This window comes from Geotrypetes seraphini, chromosome 6 (assembly GCF_902459505.1).
Source record: "Geotrypetes seraphini chromosome 6, aGeoSer1.1, whole genome shotgun sequence".
NCBI lineage: Eukaryota > Metazoa > Chordata > Amphibia > Gymnophiona > Dermophiidae > Geotrypetes > Geotrypetes seraphini.
Genome location: NC_047089.1, coordinates 1,074,824 through 1,098,439, shown reverse-complemented (window position 1 = coordinate 1,098,439; position 23,616 = coordinate 1,074,824). Strand labels below are relative to the sequence as shown.

The following is a 23,616-nucleotide window of genomic DNA, read 5'->3' as shown; positions in this document are numbered from 1 at the left end:
AGCTCACCGGCCTGTAGTTTCCCGGGTCACCTCTTGAACCCTTCTTAAAGATGGGCGTGACATTTACTATTTTCCAGTCCTCCGGAATCTCCCCAGTTTTTAAGGATAAGTTACATATTTGGCGAAGTGGTTCCGCTATTTCGTTCCTGAGCGTGGCTTGGACGCGAACGATGACGGTTGGATGAAGAAAGAGCTCCTGTATAAACAAGCTTAATTTCAAAAAAAAACTACAAAAAAACGTTCTTAAAAGTATATAAATTGGAGTTTACCTCTTTGATTAGGTGGGAGAGTCAATTGAAGGGGAAAATCGGAAAAAAAAAAAGTGCCGTTTTCTGAAAAACGAGGTGTGGAGGGCTGAATCCGTCTTAACGGCAAAGACAGCAAATCGGGTCTCCCAAGCAGAGACGACAAGATCAGATCCCCGCTGACAAAGCCGGTAAGATCGGGACCCCGCTGGCAAAAGCTGCAAGATCGGGTCCCGCTGACAAACGCGGCAAGATTGGGTCCCCGCTGGCAGAAACGGCAAGATCGGGTCCCCCAGGCAGAAACAACAATATTTACTTTTAAACGTTGCCAGGGTGGGCTGGTCCGGGACGCCGTGAGGCCAGAGAGGCTTTCCTTCCTCTTTAGCACGATCAAAGCTCTCTGGCAGAGAGCAAGAGGAAAGTGCAAGTGTCTTGTCTTGAAGAGGAAAGATTTCCCGAAGGTGGGTGTTAACAGGCAGTTGCTCGTTGCAACACGACCGCGGCCATCTTGGATCGGAAAAAAAAAAAAGAAACTTTTACAAAGTCTGGGTCGGCCGGTGAGCTGCCTACTGACAAGGATAAGTTTTTTTTTTTTTTTTTTTGAAATGCCTGATGCCTGCTTAATTCAGGTAATGGGCTGCTTGAAATAGCTGTCCTCTGCTGGAAATGAGGAGAGATCTGCAGTGAAAGCTACTTGGCAACGGTTTTTAACTATTTCCTTGCTGCTAACTTCAAAAATAAACTGTGAAAGATTCAATATAAATGTTAATCTCTCATGTTGTAATTTAAGAGATTCAGATATAAGAGAATATAGGTTTTTGGGCTCTGAGGAAGGTCAAATAAAAAGATTGGTATTTTCTTTGACCTGAAGAAAAGTGACATTGAGGTAATTGAGAGGCACTGAAATACAAATACATGCACATTGAAAGATTGAAGTAATATATTGGATGGAATATTGCTCTCCTCGATAAAAGCTGCGATTGGGCTTGTAAGAGGAGAGCTAGAAAAGAAGGCTACAAATTTTTTCAGGCTAGGTGCCAACAACGAGTCTGCAATAGAGCCTAAAAAACAAATAACTTACAGTTGCCTTAATAATATTGAATAAAAGGGGCGTGGCTTGGATGAAAGGTTGGATAAACGAATAGCTCCTTATAAGCAAATATAAAAAATATAAAAAAAATATATTAAAAAGAACTACTACCAAATAAAAAAAAAAAACTAAAATATATATTGAAATATGACTTCAACTAAACAAAATAAAGCTGATTTAGGAGCTGGAACATCAGGAAGCAATAAGAGGTCGAAACCTGAGCCAGGTACACCCTCTAAAATTCCATTACCAACAGAAAAAAATCTGGATGTTATGGAAGAACTAAGACAAATAAAAGAAATTGTCTTAGATAGTAACAAAAAACTACAAAAAGCAATGGAAGATGCCGCAATCCTAACTAAAAGAGTGGACATTACAGAGAATAGAATTTCAACATTAGAAGATATTACAGAACAATTAAATACAGACATGAATCACAGCAAAATCATATGGAAAGAAATAACAGAGATAAAAAAAAATCTTGAAGACAGCCGGAATCGTGAAAGACGGAATAATTTAAGAATAATCGGATTACCTGAAGGAGTGGAAAAGAATGATCCGATTGCATTTCTGGAAAAATTTCTACCTAAAATACTACCATTGAAATTTAAAACGGAACTGGAAATTGAAAGAGCCCATAGGATTCCAACACAAAGAAATAACACTCAAACAGGTCCAAGAACTTTAATTTTCAAACTTTTAAGACACCAACAAGCAATTGAAATATGCCAATTAGCCAAGGAAATCAAAAATCTTAAATGCCAAGATTCAAAAATATACATTGTCCCGGACTTTGCAAAAGAAACAGCAAAAAGAAGAAAACTATTCTTAGACATGAGACCACAACTAAGATCTCTAGGAGCTAGATTTGGGCTCCTGTACCCGGCAATTATGAAGGTTACCGTTGCTAACAAAACGCAAAACTTTACAGATCCAGAAAAACTACAGGAATTTATAAATCAACTGGAGCAACCTATGACAATCTAAAGAACAATTAATGGGTTCATACTAAAGTCTATTGACGGTTAAAGATAGATCAAAACGGAAAGCAATGGAAAAAGAACACACAATGATCAAATTAAAGACTTAAACAACTTGCAACATTCTACATAGAAAACAAGAAAACTGAAAAATATAAAAATTCTATTCAGAATAAATAGAATAAACTGAATGGCAGGAACGTAAATGATTTGAAACACATCTCCGAACTCAAATGATGACGAAGAAAGTTTCTTCAACAAACTTAAAAATGTACTGATTGAATCCGAAATTTTGAAAGCGGAGTAATAGTGAGAAAGAAAATCATCCTTCAATCACAAAGAATATTATAAAAAAAAAAAAAAAAAAAAAAAAGATGAAGTGATTGGTTTGTTATATTTCCGGTTGAAGGTGATACTTCAGGTTTAAATTTGCGTTTCAGATATATTAAAATACATTTCAATACGAAATATATGAAAAGAATAAATCTGAAACGCAAATTTTATGTTCTTTTATTTATTAAGTTTAATTTAGTATCCACAATAGTTCAATCTGGGAATCTTCTATGGGAGATAAAAGGAGAGTTTTTGGCACAGGACTTCACTCTTGTCTGCACAGGCCTCAGATACTTTAAAATCATAGATGTCTAGAGAGTATGCTAATGAGACAAAACTTACAAGAACACTGATGGGAATGTTAGCTCCTCTTAATTGACAATTCTCTCGTGAATCATAAGAAAATAATGAATATAAGAGATGAGTTGATTCCTGTGCTGTAAACTCTAGTCACAGTTCTGAGGAAAGAGGCTAAATTGGAAAGCTTTTTAAAGTAAAAACAATATACCACCTGAAAAGGAATGAATAGTAATTGAAATGTTCTTAGATATAATTGATTTAATATAATCATTCTTATGGATTTAAAGATATACAAATACAGAAAATAATCTTTCAATACATAAGAATGTAAAACTTTTTACTTATTCTTATAATTAAGAATAAAATAAGAGAAAATATACAAAAATAAAAAAAAAAAAAAAAAAAAAAAAAAAAAAAAATGGTAGTACTTTAGATAATTATTAATAGCTTGTGGGAGTTATCTAAATCTAACCTCAACCTGCGTATCCAAGTTTTCGTAATTAATAAGGGGGGGAAGGGAGGGATAAGAGGGATGGGAGGGAATAAAAGGGAAATATATAAGGAAATCATGGGAATAAAGGAAAAAAGAGAAATGAAATACTTAAAACATTGGGAAAATATACATAATTTAATACCTGAAAATTTAAAAATAAATGGATATTAAAATTATGTCTTTAAATGTTAACGGTCTAAATCATATGATAAAAAGGAAAAAAACACTATCATTTTTAAAAAGGCAAGATGCTGATATATGCCTTATACAAGAGACCCACCTCTCACATATAGAATCTAAAAAGCTAGAAGGAGGCTGGGTCAAACAGTGTTTTTTCTCACCAGCTATAGGGAAAAAGGCAGGTGTTGCTATTTTAATTAACAAAAAATGCTCTGCTTCATTTAAACTAAAAGCTTCAGATATTCATGGAAGATGGATAATGGTGGAAATGAATATGGGAAATACTACCATGACGTTAATCAATATATACGCCCCTAATTCGAACCAAAATGAATTCTTTAAAACTCTTCAACAACTGATCATACCACTGGCTACTTCAAATCTTATAGTAGCAGGGGACTTCAATGCTGTAATAGATCCTTTATTAGATAAAAACCCAGGTAGAGTTATGAAATCTATGGGACTAGATAATTTGATTCAATCTTGCGATTTAATAGATATATGGAGAATACTTCATTTTGATGGTCGGGAATTTTCTTTCTGTTCTCATGTTCATAATTCTTTTTCAAGAATAGATTATATCTTTACTTCAAAACATCTTGCACATCAAGTGACACAAGCAGCCATTGATCCAATTATTCTATCTGATCATGGTGGAGTGTGGATCAAAATTAAAACTACAGATCAAAATAATAACAGACCAATTTGGAAAATAGATAATACAATGTTGGTTGACAAAAATTTTTGTGAAAATCTTCTAATAAAAATGAAAGAATTTTTTCAAATAAATGATAATGATGATATTAACAGAGAAACTTTATGGGATGCCTTTAAGGCAACCATTAGAGGACAAATAATTTCTTATTCGGCTTTTCTAAAAAAACAAATTAAAAAACAATTTTTAATCTTAGAAAAAGAGATAAAAAATTTAGAATCAAAACTTATAGAAAAATGGGAATATTCTATTCAACAAGAATTATTAAAATTAAAAGGTAAATATAATGAGATCTCATCTAAGATGATTAGGAAGGATTTATTTTCTCAACAAACATTGTACTATGGTAATTCAAACAAATCAGGAAGAATATTGGCAAACTATCTTAAAGCGAAAAAAAGAAAAACAAAATTAATAGCAATAAAAGATGAAAATGGAAATACATATACACAAATTGAACCTATATTAAAACAATTCTTAAAATTCTATAAATCTCTTTATTCTTCTGAAAATTATCCAAATAAAGAAAAAGATGGTTTTGAATTTTTAAAAATGTTAGAGGGTCCAAAAATTCCTGAACATATAAAACGAAGTTTGGAAGAACCAATATCACTAAAAGAATTAGGAACAGCTTTGAAGTCCCTTAGAGTTGGATCCGCTCCAGGTGGTGATGGATATACAGTGGAATTTTATAAAACATTTCAAAACTTTTTATTACCCTATTTATTAAATCTCTATCAATATCAACTCAATAAAGGTTGTATTAAAGGCACTATAGCAGAATCTTTGACTATTGTTTTGCCAAAGTCCAATAAAGATCCCACTTTGGTATCAAACTATAGACCAATATCTTTAATAAATGTAGATGGAAAATTATTAGCAAAAATACTTGCGCTAAGATTAGCTAAAGCTCTCCCCCATATAATAGGTATGCATCAAACAGGATTCGTTGCTCAAAGACATTCATCTCACAATACCAGATTAACATTCCATATGTTATATTTAACAAAGAAAATGAATGAACCTACTTTTGCAATTTCATTAGATGCAGAAAAGGCCTTTGATAGAGTAGAATGGCCTTTTATGTATCAAGCAATGGAATGGTTTGGTATAGGTCCTGGATTTATACAAATGATACAAACAATGTATAGCTCCCCTTCTGCTAGACTATATATTAATAATACGTTTTCAGAAAAATTTAATCTACAGAGAGGAGTTAGACAAGGATGTCCCTTATCCCCTTTGCTGTTTGATATTGTTTTAGAACCCTTAATATTAGCTATCCAACAAGCTAAGGAGATACAGGGTATACCTCATTCAGATAAAGAATATAAGATATCTGCTTACGCAGATGATTTATTACTATATCTGAAAAATCCAGAATCCACCATTCCACATCTACTTGAATTGATTGAGAAATTTGGAAAATTTTCAGGATATAAAATTAATTGGAATAAATCAGAAATTCTTCCACTAAATATACATTGTACAAAAGGTTTATTTGATACATTCCCTTTTGTTTGGAAGGAAGAATATATTAAATACCTTGGAATTTTGATAACAAAAACAGTAGATGAAACAATGAAAATTAATGAAAAATGCTTATTACAAAAAGTAATAGAAATGTGTGAGCAATGGAATCCTTTGCACTTATCTTGGTGGGGAAGAGTACAAACTGTAAAAATGATGATTTTACCGATAGTATGTTACCAAATGGGGATGATACCAGTTTTCTTTCAAGATTCGTTTTATACAAAAATAAATAGGACTTTGACAAAATTTATATGGCTTAATAAAAAACCAAGAATTGCTCTAGCGTCATTACAAAGACCAATTAAGGAGGGAGGGGTAAATTTTCCCAACTTTTATAGGTATCATCAAGCCTATATCTTACGTCATGGTATGTATTGGATCCTCCCAGAACCCACAGATAATATTCCAGACTGGTTTTGGCTAGAATGGAGGCTTATGTTTCCATTACGTCTTAATCATGTAATTAGTATCAAAATGCCAAGGTTATACAAAGATCATAAAATATTTATGGATACCTGGAAAACTCTAAAATACATAAGTAATCTTACTCAAATTCCAATTAGTAAATCAACCAACCAAACTATATGGCTAAACCCCAAGATCAAAGTTGGCGGTTTTAAAATCATCTGGAAACATTGGATGATAGCAGGCATTCGCACTTTGGATGATGTAATTAAAAATGATAAATTGCTGGAGTTTTCACAATTGCAACAAAAATTTGGTCTCAATAAAACACAATATTTTAAATGGTTGCAATTGAAGCAATCTATTCAGAAAGGGTTCCCTGAATGGAAAGATCTCGCTAAATATCACAGTTTGGAATTCTTATGTTTCCAGATGGACTCAATAGGTCACAAAGCCGCACAGTGGTATAAATTAATATCCGGATATATAAATAAAAAACCAAAAAATGGTCTTAGAGACATTTGGAGCATTGAGATAAAACACCAAATTAGTGCATCTCAATGGCCACGACTTTGGTCTTGGAGGCTAAAATGTACGGTGTCAGCATCTATGAGACAAACTTGGTTTTTTCTTCTTCATAGAGCTTTTTGGACCCCTACTCGTTTACAAAAAATAGATAGTTCAAGATCTAATAGATGCTGGCACTGTCATATTGAAATTGGGACATTAGATCATCTTTTATTCTTTTGTCCATTTATCCTATCATTCTGGAAATCAATTTGGCCCCAAATTAACAGAATGTTAGAAAATCCGGTAGCCTTGACATATGATACTATATTATTTGGAACAACTATGAGAGCAAAAAGCCAAATTTCATCCAGTAATAACAAACTTTTATTTATTTTAACTGGAATTGCAATACAACAAATTACATTCAATTGGAAACAACATGATAGATTGAACTATATGTTCTGGTGGAATTCGGTATGCCACATATATAAAATGGAACTTGCTATTGCAACACACAAAGGATACATGAATAAATTTAAAAAAATATGGGGACCATTAACCGATTTTTGTAATGAAGGATAATTTTTCCCATAAATAACACTGGAAACATCTAAAGACCGTTAACATGATTTCTCTTATGAATTTTTCCCATGATAAGATAATTGTAAAGAGGGAAATGGGGTGGGTTTTTCAATTTTGATTATCACATACTAAATTAATATTTAAAGAATATACAATAAAATTGATTTATGTATTATTGGTTGGGAAGGAGGGTGGGACAGGGGATTATTATATTAATGTTAAACTTGATATTAATATATGAGTTAGTCAAGTGTGTATTTAAGTTTCTATTGAGTTTATCTGTAACACTTGTTGTAACATAAAAAAATGAATAAAGATTTAAAAATGGAAAAAAAAAAAAAAAAAAAAAAAAAAAAAAAAAAAAAAAAAAAGATGGGCGTGACATTTACTATTTTCCAGTCCTCCGGAATCTCCCCAGTTTTTAAGGATAAGTTACATATTTGGCGAAGTGGTTCCGCTATTTCGTTCCTGAGCTCTTTGAGTATCACTCTTTAGTCTGTCAATCTGTCGGAGGACATCCTCTTGTCTTACTTCTAGTTGGACCAGCTTTTCATCCTGATCCCCATTTGTGATCTCCTTTACAGATGGGTAATATGCCTCACTGCTACCAGACCTGATCGAGACTTTCAAAATACTGAAAGGATTCGACAAAATAGAGCAGGGGAAGCAGTTATTTACAATGTCCAATGTGACACGGACAAGAGGACATAAACTGAAGCTGAGGAAGGACAGGTCCAGGACGAATATCAGGAAGTTCTGTTTCACGCAACGAGTGGTGGACACTTGGAATGCTCTCCCAGAGGAAGTAATTGCAGAATCCACCGTTCTAGGATTTAAGGGTAAACTAGATGCACATCTCCTTAAGAGTGGCATACAGTGATACGGGTAAGGGTAAATTAGATGCACATCTCCCTTGAAAAGCATACGGTGATATGGGGACTAAAACTAGGCCAGGGTACACCTGGTGGGGCCTCCGTGTGTGCGGATCACCGGACTTGATGGACCCAGGGTCTGATCCGGAGATGGCAATTCTTATGTTCTTATCTGTGGCCCTGCAAGCCACAGGCCCGTTTCAAGACTTTTGCATTTGACCAACGATCCCTCTGTCAGTGCTTATCAGCCTCTCACCTTCCCTTGTTACAAATCTTGGTATCATCCACAAAAAGGCTATGCTTTCCTTCTATCCCTTCAGCAATGTCACTCACAAACATATTGAACAGAATCCCTGAGGCACTCCACTTCTCACCTTTCCCTCCAAGTGAATTCCATTAACCACCACCCTCTGGCATCTATCCATCAACCAGCTTTTAATCCAGTTCATCACTTTGGGCCCTAACTTCAGCCCATGGAGTTTGCTTAAGACCTTCATATGAGGAACCGTGTCAAAGGCTTTGCTGAAATCTAAGTAAATTACATCTAGCATATGCCCTTGATCCAATTCTCTGGTCACCCAATCAAAAAATTCAATCAGATTCGTCTGGCATGATTTACCTTTAGTAAAACCATGTTGCCTCGGATCTTGTAATCCATTAGATTCTAAGAATTTCACTATCCTTTCCTTCAGCAACGTTTCCATTATTTTTCCAATAACTGAAGTGAGGCTTACCGGCCTGTAGTTTCCCACTTCATCTCTACGACCAACTTTTGTGAATAGGGACCACATCCACTCTTCTCCAGGAACCACTCCCGTCTCCAGAGATTTGTTGAACAAGTCTTTAATAGGATTTGCCAGAACCTCTCTGAGCTCCCTCAGTATCCTGGGATAGATCCCGTCTAGTCTCATTGCTTTGTCCAACTTCAATTTTTCAAGTTATTCATAAATGTTTTCCTCCATGAACAGTGCAGAATCTACTCCATTTTTGTGTGTAACTTTGCCAGACAATCTCAGTCCTTCTCCAGGATTTTATTTTGTGAACACAGAAGTATTTGTTTAGCATGTTTGTTTTTTCCTCTTCACTCTCCACATCCTTCGGGGTCCAGCATTCCTGGGATGAACTGTTTCCATTGAAATGGCAAGAGCGGGCTTTCAGGTATTTAGGCGTGCAGTTGACTCCTTCCACATCCAATCTGCAAGTGCTCAATCTAGAGTATTTGTTGAGCTATACAAAACAAAGTTTTGACCGTTGGAAATTTTTTCCCTTATCGATACATGGTAGAATACAGCTTTTCAATATGGTTGTGTCTCCTAAATGGCTATATGTTCTGCAACTTTTGCCGATTCGGCTGCTGAAAAAGGATTTGAGGGCACTTTATAAACTTCTCTCCACTTTCATATGGGGGGAGGGGGATAAGAAGCTTTGCATGTCATTTCGTTTCTTATTGGGAGACTGGCAATATGGGGAATCCCAGATGTCCAGAAGTATAATTATGCTTGCTTACTTCGCTATATTGGAGATTGGATATTGAGCCATTCGGTCTTTACGTGTTTTGATTATGAAGCTTCTTATTAACATCCCTGGCATCTTTCTTCACTTTTACATGTTTCTCACTCCTCTCTACCTCTTCATTTACGGTCTAGTGTGTTATTAAATTCTTTGTGAGATGTATGGCGGGTGGTGGTGCGATTGTTAGACGGACTTCCGTATATGTCCAATCTGTTGCCTATTCAAGGGAATTGGCACTTTTCTCCTGATAGAGACAATCCAAGTTTTGGGCGGTAGGTGTGGTTGGGTTTAAGTTTCTTATCCCATGTCTTGCAAGCTGATGGCTCGCTGGCACCACGGAGGATATTTTGTCAGAGGAATGGAATTGTTGGGGGGGGATTATTTTGCTTATGTTAAGTTACAACACTATATTCAATCGTTGGATACATGAGCTCTTGGTTTCCAATTGGATGTGAAATTGCATTCTTTCTTTGAGCTAACTGAGGTGATGGGTCTTTCTGTGTCTTGGCTTTACCGGGAATTGCACGCTCATTCTGTGGGGAAATTGTGGGAGGGACTCAGTACCAAATGGAGCCCAGAGGTGGGAATTTCCCCAGAGGATATGGACCTTGGTGGTCTTATTAAACAAATTCCTACTTTATCCATGAGTGCGGAGTTGCGTGAGTGTCAATTCCGAGTGATACATTGGGCTTATTTTACTAGGGACCATCTCTTTAGAGCAGGTCTCGCTGATTCACATGATTGTAAAAAATGCAGGTGGGGGTGAAGTCCTTTTTTCATGCCTTTTGGAGCTGTTCTGTGGTGCGCGGGTTTTTGGCAGAGAATAGTTCATTACTTGGCTTTACCTTTGTATTTTCTCCGGCTGGATTTCTTAGAAAAATATGAGACTTTCCGTCTATCTAATCGCTTTCACCGGCTTTTGGTATGGAAGGCAGGGGTATTGGGTAAGGTGATCCTACAGGTATGGACAGTTGTTGAACCCCCTTCCTTATGGGCTTCGTGGAATCACCTGCATGCTGTCAAGTTGATGGAAAATGAACAGATGCATACATCCTTTAAACAGAAAAATATTTTTTTGAAAATCTATTCTTTGCCACACAGAGTTAGAAGCTTAGTGCTTAATTCTTTTTGATCCTTAATGATACGATTGATGGTCAGTGTCCATTTGCTTAGGAGGTGAGAGACTCTCCCCGCCCATCATAGGTTTGTGAGCGGTGAAACCCTTTTTTGTGTGTGTGTTTTGTTTATGAATGGGGTTTCTGTGACTCTTCTTTTCCTTTCTTCCAGGGCTGGGGTCTTTAAGGAACCAGGGCTTTGGCTAATTCTCACTTGCTGTAGCCTTGCTGAATTTTTGCCATGGGGGAGAGGGGATTTTCTTTTTGCTTTTGGGGGGCAGGAATTATTGTAGAGGTAGTGTTGTAAAATTTGATGATATTAATATTGTCCCTCTGATGTTCCTGATAATGTTCTTGTTATGATATGTATTTTTCAGCTGCTTTCTTGGTTGTACTCTTGTATCATCAATAAAAATTGTTTGAACTTAATTATTGCCCACCTCAATTTATTTCATAGCACACAAGGTATTAAAGCAGTTTACAATAAAAACAACAATAACATAGAATAAAGCATAAAACTGCTTAAAGTAATGCAGATGGTGGAAAAGAGCTAAAATGCAAAGGCCCAGTGCTCAGGTTTAATTCAACAGGATTTAGTTTCAGAGGGGATCAACTTGGTCCTGCCTGATGTTCAGTTGGGACCTGCTTAACCCTCTCTTTTATTAAGATGCGCTAGAGGTTTTTAGCGCAGGCCAGCAAGGTAAGTGCTCCAATAGGAATTCTATGAGCGTCGTAGCACTTACCATGCCGGCCTGTGCTAAAAATCTCTAGTATGTTTTTTGTGTTTAAATCATTTTTATTATATGTGCACAGTACAAACTCCATCCCTCAGTTAAACCCCTCCAATTCCCATGTAAAGATAGCAGCTCCAGAGCTCTAGTATGTTATGTGACAAATTTTAATGTACATTGCTTTGAATTTATTATAAAAGCATTTTATTAAATTTTAATAAAAACTTGAAACTTGACTTGAAGCGCAGCTTTATAAAAGCAGGCCTAAGTGTCTGATGTGGATCTCAGCTGAATATTGGCCAGAACAATTTCTGTTTTATTCTGTTATATACTTTATGTTTTGTGCTTTAAGCTTTGTTTTATTGTGTATGTTTTTACTTTTGTGTCTTGCTCAGAACAAATGGATAGCACAGATGTTGAACTAAAAAATAAAATAGCATGCTACCCCCTTTCTACTTCTGAAGACATTTCCTGAGGTGACTGAAAATAAAAGAAATGGCCAATAACAAAAGAATTACCTGAAAAGATAGCCCGCCAGTGCTTCTCCTTCAGTGCGGGGCTCCCTAGCACTTCCAGTACAGGGAGGTACTGTGCAAAATCTTCCATAAGCTGTGCACAGGCCTGTAGGACTTCATCTTCAGCAGGAAGAGAATTCTTCAGTAAACTCAAGGTCTTCTTCCACTCAGTCAGTTTCTCTAGAGCATGGACATTATTAAACTGGAAAATTGAGAACAAAAATAAAATGTTAGATACAGACTTTTTCTTCCACTAGAGAGAACAGTAGATGTAAATGCGAGGTACTCGAGAAAATGCCTGGCAAAGTGTGAGATATGTTCATTTTTATTGTTAAAGATGAAGCACTATCTTATGATACAATACTATTTGGAACAGCTATGAGAAAAAAGAGTCAAATATCATCTTTTAACAATAAACTTTTATTAATCAACATATCACCAACAATTGGAAGGATTGTAGTAAGCTTAATTTCACCTTTTGGTGGAATTCATTATGTCACATGTTCAAAATGGAAAGATCAATAGCTATACAAAAAGGAAATTATAAGACATTTAATAAAATATGGGGGCCAATGACTTCTTTTTGTGATGATTAAACACTATTTTATATCTTGAAATATACACCGTAAATAGTAGAGAGGGGAAAGGGATCTTATTTAATAACAATAAGAGAGAGGGGGGTTGGGTCTTGGGTTTTTATATATACAACTGTTGTATTTATTGATAGATTTATAAGTGATGTTTACAGGAATTTGTATGGTTTTAATTGTACACTTGTTGAAAGATTAAAAATGAATAAAGATATTAAAAAAAAAAAAAGATGAAGCACTACAGATGAAGATGTGAATAGGGAGATAAGTGGAAGAAGGGCAGAGAATGTAAGAATTGAAGATAATGTAACATTGCTTTGGAGTCAGGGCCAGTGTGACAGGGTATCTTTCCCATTACAGGGGGCAAGTTACAGTTCTTTTAGAGCAGTTACTTACCGTAACAGGTGTTATCCAGGGACAGCAGGCAGATATTCTCACTGATGGGTGACGTCACCACGGAGCCCCGGTACGGACCACTTTAAGAACTTGGAAAGTTCTCGGCTGCCCACACCACGCATGCATGAGTGCCTTCCCGCCCAACGTAGGCGTGCAGTCCCTCAGTTAAGTTAAGCCAGCTAAGAAGCCAACACGGGGAGGTGGGAGGGTTGTGAGAATATCTGCCTACTGTCCCTGGATAACACCTGTTACGGTAAGTAACTGTGCTTTATCCCAGGACAAGCAGGCAGCATATTCTCACTGATGGATGACCTCCAAGCTAACAGAATGGGATGGTGGGAAAGTTGGCCATTAGGAAAATAAATTTTGTAATACAGACTGACCAAAGTGCCCATCCCGTCTGGAGAAAGACTCCAGACAGTAATGAGAAGTGAAGGTATTAACTGAGGACCAGGAGGCAGCTTTGCAGATTTCCTCAATGGCAGTAGACCTGAGGAAAGCAACAGAAGCTTCCATAGCTCAAACTTTATGGGCTGTGACGCGGCTTTCCAATGCCAGTCCGGTCTGAGCACAGCAGAACGAGATGCAGGCGGCTAGCCAGTTGGAAATCGTTCTCTTAGAAACAGGATGTCTCAACTTAGTTGGATCAAATGAAAGGAAAAGTTGGGGAGAGGTTCTGTGTGGCTTTGTGCGATCCAGGTAGTAAGCAAAAGCTCTTTTACAGTCCAAAGTATGCAAATCCCGTTCTCCAGGAAGAGAATGAGGCTTAGGAAAAAATACTGGTAGAACAATGGACTGATTGAGGTGAAAGTCAGAGACAACTTTAGGGAGAAACTTTGGATGAGTATGGAGAACCACCTTATCATGATGAAAAACTGTACAAGATAGATCTGCAACCAGCGCATGTAACTCACTGACCCTCCTGGCAGAGGTGAGAGCAATAAGGAAAACCACTTTCCAGATAAGAAATTTGAGATGAGCTGTAGCCATTGGTTCAAACGGAGGCTTCATCAAACTGGAAAGCACCACATTAAGATCCCAGACTACAGGTGGAGGCTTGAGAGGTGGTTTCACATTGAAAACCCCCTTCATGAATCTGGATACCAGAGGATGAGCAGTAAGATGTTTCCCCCTACACTGGTTCATGATATGCATTAATAGCACTCAGATGGACTCTAATGGATGCAGATTTAAGACCAGAGTTAGACAAAAAAAAGAAGGTAATCCAACACCAATTCTACTACCAAGGAAGTGGGATCATGATGATGAAGTAAACACCAGGAAGAAAACAGAGTCCACTTCTGTTGGTAACATTGTTGTGTGGCCAGTTTCCTGGAAGCATCAATGATGTGACGAACAGGCTGAGAGAGGAGCGTTTGAGTAGAATTCAGCCCAAGAGAAACCAAGCTGTCAGGTGTAGAGACTGCAGGTTGGGATATAGAAGGGAAGTAGTATGGGTTCCCTGGAACTGAGTTGCAAAAGAAGGGAAAACCAATGTTGCCTGGGCCACCATGGAGCAATAAGAATCATGGTGGCTGCTTCTCTCTTGAGCTTGAACAGAGTTCTCAACATGAGAGGAAGAAGAGGGAAGGCATATAGAAACCAATCTGTCCAATCCAGGAGAAAAGCACCCCCGCCAGACGGAGAGGAGAGTAAAGTCTGGAACAAAACTGAGGCAACTTGTGGTTGTAAGGAGCTGCAAATAAGTCCACCTGTGGGGTGCCCCATTGAGCAAATACGGACTGGAGAGTTACAGAGTCGAGAGTCCATTCGTGAGGATGGAGGATTCTGCTGAGGGAATTCTTCTCGCCTTGAATGTAGACGGCTTTCAGGAACAGATTGCGAGCTGTCGCCCAAGACCAAATCTTTTGAGCCTCCTGACACAACAGGAGAGAACCCGTGCCTTCCTGCTTGTTGATGTAGTACATTGCTACTTGATTGTCCGTGCAAAGGAGGAGGACTTGAGGACAGAGGAGATGTTGAAATGCCTTGAGGGCATAAAACATCGCCCTGAGTTCCAGGAAATTGATGTGGAATTTCTTCTCTCTGGCAGTCCAAAGACCCTGAGTCTGTAGATCGTCCATATGCACCCCCCAGGCATAAGGGGATGCGTCGGTGGTGATGATCTTGTGATGCGGTGGCAAGTGAAAAAGAAAACCTCTGGAAAGATTGGATGAGGTCATCCACCAACGAAGAGCCTGCAGAAGAGATGATGTAACGGATATAATAATAATAATAATAACTTTATTTTTCTATACCGCCATAGTCGAAAGACTTCTAGGCGGTTTACATTAAAGAAGGCTGGACAATCAGCGAATTACAGAGTGCAAGAAGTGAAAGGTTACATAAGAAATAGGTAAAGGACAGCAAATTACATCAAGTTTGGCAAGGGGAAAATATCATTGAGAGTGAAGGGCATCTGTTTAGGAGATGAATTTGTCAAATAGAACGGTTTTTATTGATTTTCGGAATGCGCCGTAGGTCTGCCTCGCTCTATTAATGTAGTTTCCCAGCCAGGATTGCTGTCTGCTTGCTTGGAAACTGAGGGTCCTGTCCAAAAAGGATTTGTATTTGCAGTCTGTAATCTTTGGGTATATAAAGATGTTTTGATTTCTGGTTGCTCGTGTGGGGTTGTGTAATGTGAAGTGGAGTAGCAGGTAGGAAGGCGCTAGTCCCCAGACTTGTTTGAAACAGGTACATGCGAACTTGAACAGTATTTGCGCTTCCACGGGTAACCAGTGCAATTTTTTGTAGTAAGGGCTAATATGGTCATTTTTCTTGAATCCAAAGATCAAGCGAACTGCATTGTTTTGCACTATTTTTTTATTTTTGTACTGTTTTTTTGGGATACCTAGATAAACGATGTTGCAGTAGTCCAGTATTGATTGAATCAGAGATTGCAACAGTAGTCTGAAGGATGTTGTGTCAAAGTGTCCTTAGTTTCCACAGTGTACAGAAGCATTTCTTCACCACTAAGTTCATGTGGTCAGCCATGGTTAAGTGTGTTTCTAGAGTGATACCCAGTATTTTTATGGTTTGGAGACTGGATATTCGTGGCCGTTTAATTGTAGCGAAGTTCTGGTAATTTTGTCCTTGGAGCTTGCCAAGAAGACTTTTGTCTTTTCTGTGTTTAGTTTCAGTTTGAAGTCGGTTGTCCATTTTTTGATTTCGGTCATTGTGTGAGAGAGATTATCTACAATTTCATTTGTTATGTCATTTAATAATAATAATAATAATAATAACTTTATTTTTGTATACCGCCATACCCCGAAGAGTTCTAGGCGGTTCACATTAGTTAAACAGAGATTACAAGTGGTTACATATCAAATTGATCATAGAGTTGCAAACAGCAAGGCGAGAGTAGTTACAAGTGGTTGCATATCGAATTGATCATAGAGTTGCGAACAGCAAGGCGCGAAGTGGGGGGAGAGGAGGGAGAAGGGGGAGGGGAGTAGGTCAGGACGGGGGGAGGAGGAGGGTAGGAAAGGGGCATTAAGGGTCTTGGTCTCGGAATAGGTGAGTTTTGAGTAATTTTCTAAAGTCGAGGTAGTTGTAGGCCTGGAGGACCATTTGGGCTAGCCAAAGGTTTAGTTTGGCGGCTTGTAAGGCGTAGGTTTTGTCAAGGAATTTTTTTGAGTGGCATAGTTTTAGGGAGGGGAAGGCGAAGAGTTGAATTTTTCGGGAGTTCTTATAGTTGTGGTTAAGGGTGAAGTGAGGGGTGATGTAGCTTGGGGATAAACCAAATATTGTTTTGTAGCAAAAACAGGCGAATTTGAATATGATTCTGGATTCTAGTGGGAGCCAGTGGAGTTTGTGGTAGAAAGGGGTGATATGGTCCCATTTTTTCAGGTCAAATATGAGGCGGACAGCGGTGTTCTGGATCATCTTTAGTCTCCTGATTGTTTTCTTTGTGGAGCTCAAGTAGATGATGTTGCAGTAGTCCAGTATGCTGAGGATGGAGGATTGTACTAAGAGGCGGAAAGAAGAGTCGAAGTATTTTTTTATGGTGCGGAGTTTCCAAAGTATCGAGATACTTTTCCTGACTGTGATATCAGTATGTTTCTCGAGGGAGAGATGTTTGTCCAGTGTTACACCCAGTACTTTTAAGGTTTGTTCGAGGGGGAATGTGGATCCTTTTATTTGGATTGTGGTGTCTTTGATTTTGTCTTTGGGGGTTGCTAGGAAGAATTTTGTTTTGTCTGGGTTTAATTTTAGTCTGTAGGATAGCATCCAGAGTTCTATCTGACTAAGTATGCTTGTGAGGGAGTTAAGGAGTTCTTGAGTGAAATTGGTTAGAGGGATGACTATGGTAATGTCATCCACGTTGTGACCAGTCAGACCCGGGCTCTGCCAAGGTCCCAGTTAGGCCAGGGGTAAAAGTACAAAAGAAAACCCGGAAAGGAATGGACAAGGATTGTTCTAGGGGTGATTTGCAGGTTAACCACCAGGGGGAGCCTGAAATCTCCCAGGATCTCCTGGAAGAGCCATATCTAGGTCACCACAGGAGGAGCCCTAGAGCTAAGTTATTCCCTGCTGAGTCAGCCAGGTTAGGGTGTGGCCCTAGAATATATAAACCAGCAGCTGAGAGCAAACAAGTAGGCAGGCTAGGGAGTAGGTTCAAACCTTTCCTCCCTGAGAGTCTCCTCGGGCCAAGCAAGGGTGACACAGCCTCACCTATGGAGGTGCAGGAATCCGGGGAAGTGCTGGAGGAAGCCTTTTCTGATCTCCCCATAGAGCTGGATAACCTGCCTGAGGGAATAAGTCTTGATGAAGAAGCCATGGAGGTTGGCTTTTCCACCAGCTGCAACTGCTAACTGAAGAAACAGTGAGTGTATTGTTCAGCTTGAATTGTTTGAGAGACTATTTTATGGAAGCTGAACCTTTGAGGATTTTTTGGTTTTTCTTTACTGTTTTGCATTTGGGTTTTGTGGAAGCTGATAGTGTCTGTTATCTTGGGAGAGGTTTGCTATTACCTGGGAGGGCATTTTGAGGCTATTATTAGCTAATTTAAAGCAAACCTGAGGCACTCTCCATTGCCTGGCAGTGAATTGTATGGCTGTCAGAGGCTTCACCTTGAAGTACTGTGAATAGGGTATACAGTGCCTTTAACCCTATGGTGTTTTGTTGTTTTTTTTTTTAACTAAATATCCTGCTCAGGAGCAGGCTGATTTAAGCTCTGAGGTGAGCCCCAATCTTCAGGGGAGAAGAAAGAGGAAGAAAAACAGTGTGGACTTTATATTGCACTGTTTGTTTTTTTTTTCTTTTGAGTTTGGACTGTTTAAACTTTGTGATCAACTTTCCTGATTTGCTTGGACCTATAATTACCTGACTTTTATGCTTTACCCCAAGAATAAAAGTGAAGCATTTGCATTTATTACCTTTTGGAAGGATTGTGTTGTTTTGGTGTTTCGGGTGTCAATCCAGGCCTGCAGGGTGACTCCAGGCCGGGTCACACGCTAGTGCAATTTTTCTTGTGACCACTAGAGGTGCTGGGGAGTCCCGTGCGGACCCCAGTGGTGGTCACAGCGTAGATAAAGAATTTTAGCTTGAGGCTTTGCAGGAGGTTTCCTAGGGAGGTGAGGTAGATATTAAACAGGGTGGGGGACAGGGGGGAGCCCTGTGGCACACCGCAGGAGTTTTCCCAGGAATAGGAGAGAGAATCGCTTTTAAATACTCTGTAAGATCTGTTCCGTAGGAACCCATTGAACCAGTTAAGGACCTGGCCGGAGATGCCAATGTAGGCAAGGCAGTCTAGGAGAATGTCGTGGTCGACTAGATCGAAAGCACTGCTCAGGTCCAGTTGTAAAATCAAGGCACTGGATCCCAGGCTAAAGAGTGTGTGTATGTGATCTAGGAGGGAGGCTATGATGGTTTTGGTGCTGTGATTGGAGCGAAAGCCTGATTGGTTGTCATTAAGGATATCAAATTTTTCTAGGTATGTGGTAAGTTCGGCGTTTACCACCCCTTCTGCTATTTTGGTGAATAGCGGGATACTTGCGATAGGTCTGTAGTTGGATGGGGTGCTTGATGGTTCTTTTTTGTTTTTTATGATAGGAGTTACTGAAATGTGGCCTTGTTCTGCTGGGAAACTGCCAGTGGTTAGTAGTAAGTTTACCCATGCTAACATATTGGCTTTAAAATGTATTGGCGCAGTTTTCATAATGTTGGGGGGGGCAGGTATCCAGTCTGCAGAAGGAATTTGAATATTTGTTAAAATATGTGTTGAAGGTTGGCCAGTCGATATTTGTGAATTGATTCCAGCTTAGGTCTGATCTGGATCCTGGGTCTAGTTTAGGCCTGTCTGAGTTTAGAAGGATTGGGAAGTCCCAGTGGGGGCTGGCTGGGGCAGATATCAATGATCTTAATTTTTGTATCTTTGTGTTAAAGAAGTCTGCAAGGGTGTTAGCGGTTAGAGTGGATTCGTTAACGCAGGTGTCGGTGAGAGTTTCAAGGTTGTAGAGGTCGTTAACCAGTTTGAAAAGGTTGCTGCTGTTGTTTGTAACATTTCCAATTTTGTGGGCATAGAAATTTTTTCGTTTGTCCTTGGTGAGGCTTTTGTAGTTTTTTAGTTTAAGTCTCCATGTAGCCCTGTGTTCTTGGGCACCAGATTTAATCCATTGTCTTTCTGATCTTCTTAGATCTCTTTTTGCCTGTAGTAACTCCGAATCAAACCATCCGTCCTGGATTGGAAATCTAATTCTGCGTGTTTTTAAGGGGGCAATTTCGTCTAAGATATTTGTACTGTCTTTGATCCATGAGGTCATGATTTGGTCCGTTTCTTCGTTTTGTTTTGAGAGAGATTCGTAAAGGGGCCAGAATTCAGCCGGGTCGATTTTACCTCTAGTGGTGTGAGTTTTGGTGTTTAAGGGGATTAAGATGGATATATCGTCTGCGTATATGTAATGGTTTAAATTTAATTTTTGTAGTAGATGGCCTAAGGATGAGATGTAAATATTGAACAGTGTGGGAGATAGTGGGGAGCCTTGGGGAACCCCCGAGGGGTTTTTCCTTGGATTGCAGTAATTTCCATTGCTAGTTACTTGGTAGGATCTATTTGTTAGGAATTCCTGGAACCATTTATTTACCTTTCCGAGAACCCCATTGCATCTAGTCATAGTAGCATAATTTTGTGGTCTACTAGGTCGAACGCACTACTAAGGTCATTAGAATTAGAGCACTTTTGCCCTTGCTGAAAAGACCATAGAGGTGATGGAAGCTATTACTGTTTTCATACTGTATCCTTTTCTGAATCCTGATTGGTGTTCACTGAGAATGTTAAATTTGTCTAGATAGTTTACTAGTTGTAAGTTAACCAATCCTTCCTGTAGCTTTGTGAATAGGGGGATGCTCGCTATGGGCCTGTAGTTGGATATCAGAGCTGTTGAGTTTTTCTGATCTTTGGGGATAGGTGTGATCAGTATATGTCCCATGTCCTCATTTAATATTCCGTTTGTGAGGGTGGTTGTTAGCCAGGTGAATAGTTCCATTTTAAAGTCTGGTGGGGCAACTTTCATGATTTTGGATGGACATTTGTCTAATAGGCAGCTTGACTTGGTGTATTTATTGAATAAAGTGATTTTGGATGGACATTCGTCTAATAGGCAGCTTGACTTGGTGTATTTAATGAATAAAGTTGAATAAAGTGCTTTGAGAGAAACGCCCTAAGAGTGGTGTCCAGAATCGCCCCAATGAATTGAAGACGTTGCGTCGGAATGAGATGTGATTTGGGGAAGTTGACTTCGAATCCCAGAAGCTGAAGAAAGGAGATGGTTTGAGATGTTTCTTTAACTACCCTCTGAGATGAAACATCCTTGATCAACCAGTCGTCCAGGTAAGGAAAGACTTGGAGACCGTGTAAACGCAGAGAGGCGACCACCACAATCAGGCATTTTGTGAATACTCTGGGAGAAGATGCCAGACCGAAAGGAAGAACCTTGTACTGGTAATGATATTGATTTATCTGAAACCGAAGGTACTTCCGAGAGGCCGGATGCATGGGAATATGCGTGTAGGCTTCTTTGAGGTCTAGGGAGCATAGCCAATCGTTGAGATTGAGATGAGGATACAGGAGAACCAATGACATCTTGAATTTTTCTCTGACCAAGAAGTTGTTTAGAACTCTGAGATCCAAGATGGGTCTGAGTCCCCCCCATCTTCTTGGGGACTAAGAAGTAACGGGAGTAAAAACCTCTTCCCTGTTGATCGAGAGGAACTGTTTCGATGGCATTTAGCAGAAGAAGAGATTGCACCTCCTGGAGAAGAAGGGAGGACTGTGCAAGGTCCAAAACAGACTCTTTTGGAGGATATTCTGGAGGAAGAGTCTGGAAATGAAGAGTGTAACCCTGACGAACAATGGTGAGGATCCAATGATTGGTGGTAATGAGTTCCCAACGACTGATGAACAACTGAAGACGACCCCCATTGGGCTGGGGTAATGGAGCAGAAATGCTGAGATTGACTATGCTCTGAAGAAACAGGTCAAAAGGGCTGCTGAGGTTTAGGTTGAGCAGCCGGTTGCTTCTGTTGTTGGCGAGGCTGCTGTTGTTGAGGCTGCCTTTGTCTGCGAGGTTGAGACTGAGGTGGTTGCAAAGGCCTAGCAGCAAACCTACGCTGATAAGTAGACTGTGGCCTGTAAGGACGAGCAGGGGGAGGCTTTTTCTTGTTTTTAATCAAAGTATCCCACCTGGTTTCATGAGCTGACAACTTTTGTGTCGTGGTATCTAAAGACTCACCAAAATATTCATCGCCCAAACAAGGAGCATTGGCCAGACGATCTTGATGATTAGACTTGATGATTAACATCCAGCTCAGACACTCGAAGCCAAGCCAAGCGTCGCATAGCTACAGACATGGCGGTAGCATGAGATGTAAGCTCAAAGGTATCATAAATAGAGCGAACCAAAAACTTCCTCAATTGCAACAAGAAAGCAACATACTGCTGCAAAAGAGGAACTTTGCACTCAGGCAAGTATATCTGTAGAGCCGACACTTGTTGTATTAAGTGTTTGAGGTAAAAAGAAAAATGGAAAGCATAATTTCCAGACCGATTGGCAAGTGTGGAATTTTGAAATAAATGCTTACCAAAATGGTCCATTGTTTTACCCTCCTTGCCAGGAGGGACAGAAGCATAAACACTGGCATCTACAGATTTTTTAAGCGTAGACTCCACAAGAAGTGACTCATGAGGAAGTTGAGGCTTATCAAAACCAGGAAGATCCACCACTCTGTAGAACGAATCCAGTTTATGAGGAGCCCCAGGAATAGAGGGGTTTCCAGATTCTTATTATAAGTCTCCCTGAGAATATCATGAAGAGGGAGCTTAAGAAACTCCTTAGGAGGCTGCTCAAAATCTAATGCATCCAAAAATGCTTTAGATTTTTTAGAATCCGACTCCAGAGGAATGGAAAGTGCCTCTGACATTTCCCTCAAAAACTCTGAGAAAGAGGTCTGTTCAGGCTTCGAAACAGGCTCTCTAGAAGAAACATCACCATCAGAAAAAGCATCATCTTCTGTCAGGTTAGGTTCCTCAGAGTCCTCCCAGAGATCCGAGTCCTTCGTCGGAGGAAGTCGGGAGGTGGGTGTTGAGGGCTCGACATGCTTGAGCTTCCTCAGAGATTTGCCTGATTTGATCAATATCATCTCAGGAGATGTATAAGAAGAACAATGTCGAGCTGAATCAGACATCGCACCCAAAGGTAATACTGCCGGCACTGAAGAAAGTTTGAGACGGTGTCGGGGCATTAAAAACAGGCTCAACAAATGTCGATGCCGGAACAGATGGCCCAGACCTGGTCGGTGCTGCCAAGGTCGATGCCGAAACCATCTGCTCAGAATGAGCTGGCACCAGAGGAGCTGGTGTCGCTAGCACTGGAAGCAAAATTTGCAATTGCTCTTGCAACTGGACTTTAAGCACGGCTGCAATTGTGTCCTTGAGAGACTGCATCGGTACTGCTTGCCTTTTTGCCGTACCTTTGCTGCTGCTCTGCACTCCGGAGATGAGGAGGCCGATGACGAGGCACTCACCTCTATCGGAGCCGAGCATTTTTAGGATGCCTTGAGGTCGGCAGGACTTGGCTCACTGCAGTACTGAGCTGAGGACCTGTAAGGGTAGGGGAAGGCTTCTTAGGCGGCTTACTCACAGACTGCGACACTGAAGGGGAATCCTGCGATGTTGAATGATGTGAAATCGACTTCGGCGTGGACTTCGATGCCGGGACCGATGACGAATCACCTTCCATAGCAGACCCAAACAGCAACTGTTGTTGAATTTGGCAGTTTCTGAGGGTCCTCTTCTGAAGAGAAGAACAACGGGTGCAGGATTCAGCCCTGTGGTCTGGCCCTAGACACTGGAGACACCAGCAATGCGGGTCTGTGAACGAAATAGGGCAAGCACACCGTTCGCACGTCTTAAAACCCTTAGACAGTCGGGACATGGAGGGAAAAATAGCCTCAGCGAAATTGAAGGTTGAGGCTTGAGGCTTGGAACAGGCCCTGCAGGGCCGAAATTGCAAAAGTGAAA

The 23,616-nt window shown here is 39.6% G+C and overlaps 1 protein-coding gene across 1 annotated transcript in view; it reads right to left on the bottom strand.

The window, feature by feature from the left end:
• The window catches only part of DNHD1 (dynein heavy chain domain 1), a 681,063-nt gene that overhangs the window by 415,078 nt on the left and 242,369 nt on the right, over positions 1-23,616 (bottom strand). Inside the window, exon 18 of the mRNA XM_033948490.1 lies at positions 12,115-12,313. Within this exon, the coding sequence (XP_033804381.1) occupies positions 12,115-12,313 (199 nt within the window). The remainder of the gene's footprint in view (positions 1-12,114; positions 12,314-23,616) is intronic.